This window comes from Sinocyclocheilus rhinocerous, unplaced genomic scaffold (assembly GCF_001515625.1).
Source record: "Sinocyclocheilus rhinocerous isolate Xijiao unplaced genomic scaffold, SAMN03320098_v1.1 scaffold2790, whole genome shotgun sequence".
Lineage (NCBI taxonomy): Eukaryota > Metazoa > Chordata > Actinopteri > Cypriniformes > Cyprinidae > Sinocyclocheilus > Sinocyclocheilus rhinocerous.
Window position 1 is genome coordinate 146,487 of NW_015644614.1, and position 12,069 is coordinate 158,555.

General features: G+C 35.5%; 1 protein-coding gene across 3 annotated transcripts in view; it reads left to right on the forward strand.

Annotated features, from left to right (window-relative positions):
* Window positions 1-12,069, forward strand: part of LOC107758363 (low-density lipoprotein receptor-related protein 8-like) — a 203,858-nt gene that overhangs the window by 128,601 nt on the left and 63,188 nt on the right. For all 3 annotated transcript variants that reach the window (XM_016576080.1, XM_016576078.1, XM_016576079.1), the window contains exon 4: window positions 6,345-6,473. In XM_016576080.1, coding sequence (XP_016431566.1) covers window positions 6,345-6,473 — 129 coding nt within the window. The remainder of the gene's footprint in view (window positions 1-6,344; window positions 6,474-12,069) is intronic.

Consider the following 12,069-nt stretch of genomic DNA (forward strand, 5'->3'; position numbering starts at 1 on the left):
CGGTCCAAAAGAAGTTAAATAAAAAGCGCCCATCCATAAAACAACACTTTAAGCTCAGTCACAGATGTTAGCTATATGACTGGGTCTGGCCTTGTAGTCAGCAGTCCAATTCATCCCTAAAAGTGTTTACCAGAGTTCAGGTAAGCAGGGTTGTGAGCTATTCAGAAGTGTATTAAATGCCTTTTTAATCCATTTCAATTACCGAATTTGAATTAATGCAGAAAAATGCGAATTGAAAATATTCTAGAATTAAAATTCAGTTAAATTAAAATTCACACAATAGTTCAAAAGTTTGAGGTCTGTAAGGTTGTTTTTTTTTATGTTATTTAAGGAAGTCACTTATGCTCACAAAGGCTGCATTTTTGGTCACAAATAGAGTAAAAACATAAATATTGTGAAATATTATTATTACAATTTAAAATAACTATTCTCTATTTGAATGTATTTAAAGTGAAATGTATTCCAGTCTTCAGTGTTAGGTTTCTTTTATGGATAGAAAGTTGAAAAGAACAGCATTTATTTAAAATAGATTTTATTTTATTTTTTTATTTTTTTTGTAAAAATATCATGGTCTTTTCTGTCACTTTTCATCAATTTAATGCATCCTTGCTGAATAAAATATATATATATTTTTAAATGAATCTTACTGACCCCAAACTTTTGAACGGTTATGTATATTACTGAATATATTACTGTCTATATTTACCTACAAAAGCACAGGTTGTCAAGAAAAACCTTGAATGTTTTGAAAATACTTTCAAAAGCATTGATAATTTTTTTTGTAAAAATATCATGGTCTTTTCTGTCACTTTTCATCAATTTAATGCATCCTTGCTGAATATGAATCTTACTGAATCTTACTGACCCCAAACTTTTGAACGGTTATGTATATTACTGAACATATTACTGTCTATATTTACCTACAAAAGCACAGGTTGTCAAGAAAAACCTTGAATGTTTTGAAAATACTTTCAAAAGCATTGATGTTGAAGGTTTAAGGACAGAAAGAACAATAGAACATTAGACATACAGAGAGAGAGAGACTACACACTTGATTTTATAACCTTATTAGTTATGGACATACTGTAGTTGGAATAGTCAAACCATTATTTGTGGGGTGTCCAGATATTTTTAGCCATTATAGGCTTATGCAAACTTCTGATGCATTTAGGTAAATGAGAAGGAGTAATGGAAGACGCTTCAATGCCCACTTAGACACACATTATTCTCACCACTCACAAGAATGCCTGAATTTAGTTGACTGTGAAACTCATCACTCGGACGTTATTGACTGAAACTGCCTCCCTAATATAATGTGGTTTGTGCAAAGCTAATGATTATTTCTTTGAGCGTACTGATGCGCATCTGAGAAATTTCATTTCCCCAGCTTAGATTAACAATGTTACACCCGCACCAAGAAAATCATTTACATTATTAGATAAATATGTTCATCTAATCTCACCCGCTCCCTGTGGTTCTTCCATAGGAGGAACTGCATTGCAGTCAGGATGAGCTGAACTGTGCACAGAGTACGAGTAGAGCTCTTTCTTATTTTGTCTTCATAAAGAAATAAACATGAATTTGTGCTCTGAGACCTCAGCTTTGCTCTTCAAATTAAGCTTGATGTTGACTGTGTGCATCTCTGCTTTGTTATTGTAGTTTATCCCACTGTCAATCAGTTTCCTATTATTCTCTGAGTTTAGGGCCACAGGCCTTGAGTGCTTGTTTGAGAGTGTCTCTAATCGTTAGGGAGTGCATCAGTCTGAACTCACCATCTTTTGAGTCCGAGCTGACCTCTGGCTCATAGTGCCTGAGAGAACGTGTTGAGTTCATCACTTTCTTACAGTTAAATCCACTGAACGTTCATCTGTCAGAGCAGTGTGGGTGTTATTCTGATGCCTTTTAGAATTATAGAACGATCAGAGAGGTCTTGGGGTATTATTTGCTGGTGGCAATTTTTTCTTTTTTTATTATAATAATATATTATTTTTTTTAATATTATATTCTTAAACTGAGGATTTATGCTGTCAGTGTCTGAAACTCTTTGAAGACGCAGGTGATGTTTTTTTGCAAGATTACAAAGATTCTGTCTCTAAATTCGTCCGCTCCACTACTACAGCCATCAAGCACCACTTCTGTAATGAGTAATACTCTGAAATCATATTACAAATTAAAATAACCATTTTATGTTTTTATATTTTAAAATGTAATTTATTCCTGAAGTCTTCAGTGTCATGTGATCCTTCAGAAATCATTCTAATATGCTGATTTGGTGCTCAAGAAACATTTGTTATTATATTCATATTATTTTTTTAAACATATAGAGCTCCTAACCAAAAGTTGTGCAGTTTAATACTTTTGTGATTTTATTCTTTGATGAATAGTTAGAAATAGAAAATGGAAAATGTTGTAACTTCTGTCACTTTTGATCAATTTAATGCGTCTTTGCTAAATGAAAATATTAATAAAAAAATAACATACTAACTCCAAATGGTAGCTTGTATGTGTGTGCGCACGCGCATGTGTGTGTTTGAGTGATAATGCAATCATTTCATTTAATTTTTGCGTTATGAATTGATTCATTGTTTGAATTGAAACTCTTAGCAACTCAACACTTTTTTGAAGTTTAAATCAGAGACACTATTAAAACATCTGTCTTAATGTTTTCATAAGGAAGGATCATGAAACTAGCCTATTGACGGTCTTTAGGAAGTGTAACGAGCAGATTAAAGTACATTAAAATAATGTTGATATTCCCAATGTGTTGTTTATTTTACATTGGTTGTGGTGCCTTTATCAGACCTCTGTGAGTGTTTTGCTGTGTGAACTAGAGGAAACCAGGGCTTTATGGGCAGTGAATGAAAAGCCCTGTGGGCACAGTAGTCTTCAGGGGTAGCGAGGAGAGAGAGGAGATAAGACAGACTGAGTTTCCCATGAGGCTGCGCTATCTCTAGCAGTCAGCCAGACAGTGAGAATGGGTCATTCAGTTTATTCAGACACATGCTGACAAAGCCAGAAACACACCCGCTCGCACACGCACATAAAAAGGCTGTTCAAACAAACCAGCTCTGTCACATACATTTCCCTAGTCGTACACCAACAAGCCTTGTGGTGTTGGGTTAAGCTCAGGCCTTAAATAGGGCTTTTTTCTCTGACAGTCTTAGATCCAATATGGCTTCCACAGATGAGGACTGGGCCTCAATTTGCAGAGCCACAATGGCCGTGTGCTGATGAAGAGATATCTCAAATGAGATTCACAGCTGTCTTTTTCCCATTTCTTCAGAGAAGGCTGTACAATAGTGAAATCCAGCGAGAGACATGGCATTCATTCTTATGATTATAGACAGGGTTCAGACAACAATGGACTGCAGACACAGATTCGAGGTGTCAGAGAAGGTGAGAAGGTCTTCATAAATCTTCCTTTATACACTGAAAATTACTCAAAAGACTGAAGAGTGAGAGAGAGAGAAATCAGTCTAGCTGCTATTGATTTGTAGTTGGGTTCCCAGACATGTAGAGATGTATAATTTATGGAGCTGTCTTGGGAATGCTGTGTGATCTGGGATGAAACTTAAAAATGTTTCAATGGGCTTCGATTTTGGCTAAAAATATGACCAGTAGAGATGTTATGTTGAATGTGTGTTTGTGTGATGGGGCTTGTCAAGAAAAAATAAACTTCATGTAGAAAGCATCATTTTATAACAAAATGAAAAGTTCCTTAAGTCTTCAGTGTCATGTGATCCTTCAGAAATCATTCTAATATGCTGATTTGGTGCTCAAGAAACATTTGTTATTATATTCATATTATTTTTTTAAACATATAGAGCTCCTAACCAAAAGTTGTGCAGTTTAATACTTTTGTGATTTTATTCTTTGATGAATAGTTAGAAATAGAAAATGGAAAATGTTGTAACTTCTGTCACTTTTGATCAATTTAATGCGTCTTTGCTAAATGAAAATATTAATAAAAAAATAACATACTAACTCCAAATGGTAGCTTGTATGTGTGTGCGCATGTGTGTGTTTGAGTGATAATGCAATCATTTCATTTAATTTTTGCGTTATGAATTGATTCATTGTTTGAATTGAAACTCTTAGCAACTCAACACTTTTTTGAAGTTTAAATCAGAGACACTATTAAAACATCTGTCTTAATGTTTTCATAAGGAAGGATCATGAAACTAGCCTATTGACGGTCTTTAGGAAGTGTAACGAGCAGATTAAAGTACATTAAAATAATGTTGATATTCCCAATGTGTTGTTTATTTTACATTGGTTGTGGTGCCTTTATCAGACCTCTGTGAGTGTTTTGCTGTGTGAACTAGAGGAAACCAGGGCTTTATGGGCAGTGAATGAAAAGCCCTGTGGGCACAGTAGTCTTCAGGGGTAGCGAGGAGAGAGAGGAGATAAGACAGACTGAGTTTCCCATGAGGCTGCGCTATCTCTAGCAGTCAGCCAGACAGTGAGAATGGGTCATTCAGTTTATTCAGACACATGCTGACAAAGCCAGAAACACACCCGCTCGCACACGCACATAAAAAGGCTGTTCAAACAAACCAGCTCTGTCACATACATTTCCCTAGTCGTACACCAACAAGCCTTGTGGTGTTGGGTTAAGCTCAGGCCTTAAATAGGGCTTTTTTCTCTGACAGTCTTAGATCCAATATGGCTTCCACAGATGAGGACTGGGCCTCAATTTGCAGAGCCACAATGGCCGTGTGCTGATGAAGAGATATCTCAAATGAGATTCACAGCTGTCTTTTTCCCATTTCTTCAGAGAAGGCTGTACAATAGTGAAATCCAGCGAGAGACATGGCATTCATTCTTATGATTATAGACAGGGTTCAGACAACAATGGACTGCAGACACAGATTCGAGGTGTCAGAGAAGGTGAGAAGGTCTTCATAAATCTTCCTTTATACACTGAAAATTACTCAAAAGACTGAAGAGTGAGAGAGAGAGAAATCAGTCTAGCTGCTATTGATTTGTAGTTGGGTTCCCAGACATGTAGAGATGTATAATTTATGGAGCTGTCTTGGGAATGCTGTGTGATCTGGGATGAAACTTAAAAATGTTTCAATGGGCTTCGATTTTGGCTAAAAATATGACCAGTAGAGATGTTATGTTGAATGTGTGTTTGTGTGATGGGGCTTGTCAAGAAAAAATAAACTTCATGTAGAAAGCATCATTTTATAACAAAATGAAAAGAAGAAGCAGCAGCAAAAGTTTGACTTAATAGAATTAAATGCATTCTGTATGAAAAACACATCGTTCCCTTCATTGTGCATGACAATTATAGCATTTGCTTGTCTTCTAATCATTTTGTTTTCTGAAGTTAAACATTTGTGCATGGTCCAACAATTAAAAAAAAATAATAATAATAATTGTTTTAGTTGTCTTTTGGGGTTTTCAGTGTTAAAAATGTCAGAGTACTTCCAGGGTCAGAGTTCAGAGAATACAATGTTCAATACAGTGTTCAAACGTGCTTATTAGTGATTTCCCTGCATGTTGAAAAAGTTATTATTGTACATTTAAATAGATTTTTTTTCATATGGTTTATTTAAATGTCTCATTGGTGTTTTTATTGTCTTGTTTTTTTGTTTAGTATTTGTGTCAAAGTTTTACATTGAAAATAATTACAAATGACAAAAATGTTATCATTTATTGAGTCATAGATTAATTTTTTATTTTTTTATTTTTTTGAAATAAAGAAATTACTTTTTATTCAGCAAGGATGTTACATTTATTAAAAGTGACAATAAAGACATTTAAAGTGTTACAAAAAATTCCTATTTTAAATAAATGCTCAATGGTTTCAAACTATAGCATTTTATTATAGTTTTATATAGTTAGTTATTATAGTTTTCTAATAACTTTCTATTCACCAAATTCACCTAAAAAAATGTTTCACAGTTACTACAAAAATATTAATCAGCAAGTTTTCAACATTATTGATAAGAAATTTTTCTTGAGCACCAAATCTAGTGTGATTCTTAAATGGTCATGTGACTCTGAAGACTGGAGTAAAGACTGCGGAAAATTTCATTTAAAATTATAATAATATTTCACAATATTATTGTTTTTACTGTATTTTTGATTAGTAGTGAGCATTAGATTTCCAAAAACATTTAAAAATACTACAATTCTACAATCTATTAATAGTATTGTATTTAGAGATGATATTGACACTATCTTAGAAAATTTGTTTTGTATGAAAATTTGTCCTTGTGTTGTATATTTGAAATGTTGGAACACTGTATTGACCGATCAGCATCCAGGAATATGCCTTTTGGCATTAGTTTATTTTATTCTTGAACATCTCTCTGTGTTGCTTTCACTCATAGGTCGACAGACGTGTCCACCAGAGAAGTTTGACTGTGGTGGCTCGACGAGCAAATGTGTGTCAGTGTCATGGCGCTGCGATGGTGAACAGGACTGTGAAAATGGAGCAGATGAGGAGCAGTGTGCTGCAGGTAAGTCCAGGGAGGAAAGAGAAAGAAAGAGGAAATCACTAAAACTAGGTCCTGCCTGGATAATGCACAGTTAGTCTTCAGTGCGTTGTGTGTGTGTGTGTGTGTGTGTGTGTGTGAACATTATGTGTGTTTGATGTTACCGTAGCTGATGATACTTTGATCATGTCCTCATGATGTGCAGGATAGATATTACAGAATGCTCTGGATCATAAAAAAGGTGGGCTGGTTTTTGTTTTCAGACCCCCAGCAGTTAGTTCTTGCATTGATAAATTGTCACAGCGGGTGAGAATGAGTGTGTGTTATGATTATAAATAAAATAGAAATTCTGCTTACACACACACTTTCTCTCTCTCCTTTCCTCTCTCTCACACACTGCTGCCAAATACAGGTATTTCAATTTACTATTAGATTATAAACCAATATTGATTTAACTTTGCTCTTTGACATGCAACCTATAAAACCATTGATTCTCCAACTATCTCTATTATGGAAATATTATGTATTATACATTTGGCCTTTTAAAGCCCTTCAGGATCTTTATCAATATAAAAAACTGCTAAATACTGCTGAAGGGCTCATGGATAAAAGCAAACTCAGCATTTTAAATCCACGACAGAGCAGCTAAAAATTTGCTGGTTTGTTTAGCATGGCTAAATATTTTCTGTACTGTAGGCTAAGTCACCTGTTGATTATTATTAATATTACAGTGTCTATATTAGAGCCCGACCGATATATCGTTTTGCCGATATTATCGGCCGATATATCGGTATCGGCGAACATGCCGCAGAAAAGCCACCGATTTGAAAATTGTTTTACAGAACATATAACGCAGATAAAATGTTTGAAATGGTGTAATTACTTAGTTTGTCCAGCAGAGCGCGCTCCATTGTTTGCTACTGGCGACCTGGATGAAACGTTTTAAAGCTTAAGTCTATGGAAAACCATTAAAACTTTGAACGGCCATATCTCCATAACGGCGCGGCGAATCCGCACCAAATTCGGGGGATCCCTTCAGCTCGAGGAACCCTCTCGAACGCGAATTATACGTCTAGAGGCCCGCTTTCGAATGAGACCACCCCCGCGTCGATAGCCCCCGGGGTTCGGGAGTTACGGGTGGTTAAATTCGTGGTCCGGCGCCGACCGATCAAGCATCTCTAAATTAGTTAGACATTAGAAGCTGTCTATAGGTTGGTGTTGTATTGTCAATTCAAATGTAAAAATTGTATGTGTGTTACTTACTTTGTATTTTAAAACCAAAATATACTGATGAGATCATGCTGGCTGGACATAAAGAGATTATTGTGTTTCTCTGTTGGCCATTATCCAGTAATGTCTACAAAATACATATATCACAATTGAATTGCCCTGTTTTGTTCATAATATGTAATTATCCTGCCTATTATCCAGCCTAGACACGCGTGCTTTTCATATCTCCAAACACAGCAGAGTGAAATCTCTTGTCCTTGTGTCACTATGAGTTTACGCTTTCTCTTATACTTAATCATGTAATAATGAAATACAGGACACGTCTTTCAACTCTATCTTTTATGCTTTTCCATTTTCTGACTATTAGCACTATGATTAGCAGCGTGACAGAGTTTGTTTATCTCTGTGGATTTATAGCTGTGATTTGCGTGCCATACAGTCCTGCGCTGAACTGGAAAATAAGAGCATTAACATCGCTGTAATATTTCACTGTGCTGCTGATTATAATTGATTTCCTGCTTGATGTCTGGTCCTGAGACTTCTATTTTTTATTATAGAATAACCTGCAGGACTGCTCCTTTTGATTTATAATTGAAGATGTTAAGGCACGGTCTATGAATACATATTACTCGTAATGCTGTACAGCCCATAACTTCTGAAGAATCATGTTTTACAAAAATCACATTTCAAATCCTTTTCAAATCAGTCACCTCCACGTGAACCAGAAGCTCATCACAGGGACAGAGAACAGGGACAATAGTAATACTTTTTTTATTATGAAACATGTTTAGCTTAAACCTTGGCTGTTTTGCATCAACCATCTTTAAAATTATGTATTTGATTTATTGTAAATATACTACCATTTCTTATTTGTAGAGCAGGAGTTCCAGCCCTGGCTTAATGACACTGGTTTCCATATGCATCCATGCTGCTCATTCTTCCCTTTATCCCCTCCGTTACTGCCGTAGTGGTGGGTGCACACGTTATCTTATGGCACATGGACATTAATTTCAGCATCACACCTCCTTCCCTTGCCGTATATATAATGCATTATTTGCAGTTATATACATACATTACCCCACTTGCTTACATACATCGCACCTGGGTTATGTTGAATTGTAATGCAAGATGTTTTTAAATGTATGCTTTACCCATGTTATGCTTATAGTAGTGTTATGTTGTTTGATTTAGTCCCGGGTCAGAGGAGGCGGCGATGAACCTGAGCATTGCTGGAGACAGATTTTTATGTATAAGTTGCTCTCTTTCCGGTCTCGCCAGTCACCTGGAAGGGGATCGGGTGAAGTCACGTGACCATTATAAAAGGAGCTCTCGCTCCAATGTAATATGTCTCTCGGTAGGCAAGACAATTAACAAAGCCTCACTGTAAATAAACATCACCTTGCACCAGAGTGCATTTTTGAGTTGGGCCATCTCTGTTTTTCTACATCATGGTGTCTCACCACGTCCTAGAAGCCCGCTGAAAAGCGACTTCTTAACATTATTATAATTACAGTTGAAAACTGTTCTGCTTAATATTTTTTTGCATTTTTGCATAAATTACACATTAGATTTGAGTTATCATAAATAAAATTATGGTTCTAAAACCAGAAAAGACATTTTTACATTTACATTTTAATTACATTTGTATTGTTTTTTAATGTTGCTGTAATTTTTTGTAATGTCACAGTGATTCCTGTTTTCCTCTGAATTTTTTTTTTTTTTTAAGGTATTGTTTACAAATGTTCAGGCATTTTTTTTATTAATAATTTAATAAATAATTTACCCCAGAATAACAACGTGTAATGGTGATAGTCAACAAACATTATTATGTAAAAAGATGTGCAAATAAAGTCAGCAAGCAGCAAAACACTAACAGCATTTATTCATGTTGCAGTTGCATGCTGGGAAGTTGGAAATCAGCAGCATTGCTCAGAGTTTGTTCAGAAGCCTCTGTTAAGCTAGTTGAAGAACATTTGGGGGAAATGCGTTGGTGGTGTTATGTAGATTCAAAGTTGTTCAGAATTCTTAGTACCTTGTGGGCTGGTAAAATGTAATAGCTTATTTACAGAGCATTATACATAATGCTAAAAAACATAATACTGATTTAGTGCTTTCATTTGCTGAATGGGGCAACAGTGCACTTTTAGTGGGTTTACCAGACTCCACACATGCATCTAAAACCTGCTGCACCCACAAAGCATTTGTGCAGTGTACTAAAGGTTGGAAGATTTACATAAAACACATCTTGGGGAGTTCCAGACATGAATAATATACCTCCTAACATCACTTTCCCATTTTTGTAGAAGAAAGGCACTATTTTCCCTCAAACTCAGCTGTGTCCCTTTTGCTCTCTGCTCTCTCTTTCCCCTCTATTACCTTAATCTCCAGATACACTGCGAAGAAAGCTTTTAAGTATAAATTGTTATCAGTAACCTGCATTAAAAATGCACAATCAAAGTGCCCTTTGCTCTTGTGGAAGTCCTGTGAAGAAAATTTTAAAGGTTTTAATTTCTGAAACTGCGTTTAGACCGAGAGAGGAACCCCTGCTGAGGCAGAGCTGTGGCTTTTAGCTCATTATGAGGGAGGAGTTCCATGACATGAGGGGAAAAAGCATTGAAGCCTCAAACGTGTGAAGTTAAATTGCTGGTTGCATATAATATTAATAATAAATGCGCATGTTTGTGTTGATAAGGTGCAGTGCCATATAAACACAAACATGTACTTTTTTGACTTTAAACATTCCTTATATTATTCACAGTTTTGCTTGAAATTGAATTTGAATTTGTTTGGTCAAACTGACAGCATGATTATAGAAGCTGTGAAGGGACGTTCTCACTGTGTATGGATTTATGTTGATTCAGTAATAATATGTACTGATTATTTGACAGAAATACCTTAAAACAAGCAATATATACTGTTCTATACACAAATATCTAGCTATCATGAATTAATGTTCTGCTAAGCAGCTCAAACAAAACTTAAATAACAAACTTGTTCATCTTAAAGAGATTGTTCATTCAAAAATTAAAATTATTCAGGTACTCACATGTACCTTCTTTCATTTAAAAACTCTGGCCGCCTTCTGTGGAACAACAAAGAAGATATTTTGAAAAGTGTTGGTAACTAAACAGTTTTGGTGACCATTGACTTCTATTGTATGGACAAAAAACAAAACAAAAGCAAAAACGTCCCTCAGTTGATTTGCTTGCACTGCACCTGGACAGGAAAAGCAGATATCTCACAAGCTGTCAGTTTCCCAAAGTATTCAGTTCGGTCCTGTACTGCACCAAGTGAAGGGTCACAGAATGTGATTGTCACTCTTGTGAACAGCTGAACTCCGTGTGGACAGAACAAGATTAAGCTCTCAAACAGAAGAGTGACAACCGTATTTAACGCAGTGTGTACATGGCAATTAAAAATTAATTACTTCCAGTCACTTTGTCACTGCAAATGTGTGAACGTGTCTTTAAGGGATTGTTTTTTTTTTTTTTTGTAAGAATAAAGATAATTTTTATTGGTGCCTCTCAGCTCCTTTTATGTACACGTATTAAATGCTGGAGTGTTTATGTTTTATGCTGTAATATAATTGGATTTTAATTATCACAGTTAGATTTGTGTCACGCTGTGGGTGATATTACCCTTGAGATCTCTGATACTCTCTCTTTATCTCATTCTATGTCCCAACTTCTGCCTCTCAATGTACCACACAGATACCCACTTGATTCCAGCAGACCCATCAGAAACTAATTAGGAGAAATACTACAACATGCTAAAGCAATAAAAAAAGAGATTACAGTATGAAACTCTAGAGTATATAGATTTCTGTACTGGAATTTTAACCATTATGAGAATTTTACATATTACTCCAAACTAATCAATGGTCTTCAAAATAGACTCTTAATTTAGCAAAATATTTCTAATTTAACTTCATACTGCATTCTCTTCATTTAACATATTAAAAGACCACAGTGAAAGCTTAACTATTGAAAAAGCTTGTTTATTACTAAAGATCCTTTTTTTATGCATTTTCTTAATTTCTGAAAAAATACACCTCATATTTCCGTCCAGAGAATTTCTTTCACACATTATATTTTCTGAAGCTTTGAATGATGTGAGATGCTAATGTTAAATCTGCACCTGGCATGCGCTTGAATATCTTCAATATCTCTGCAAGCCCTTCTATTGCTTGGAGAAGAGTTGCTTTGTCAAAGCTTGCGGTCGAACATTTCCCATCTCCAGGAAGAGATGAACTCCAGAGCTGGATGCAGAAATAGATTCCTATTCCCTCTCCTCTTCCACTACCCAATCCACACCTCTTCTTCGTCTTCTTCTGCTTCTTACTCTTTTCACCAGGGTCTTCATTATTTGTTTGCTCTAAATATATTCACAT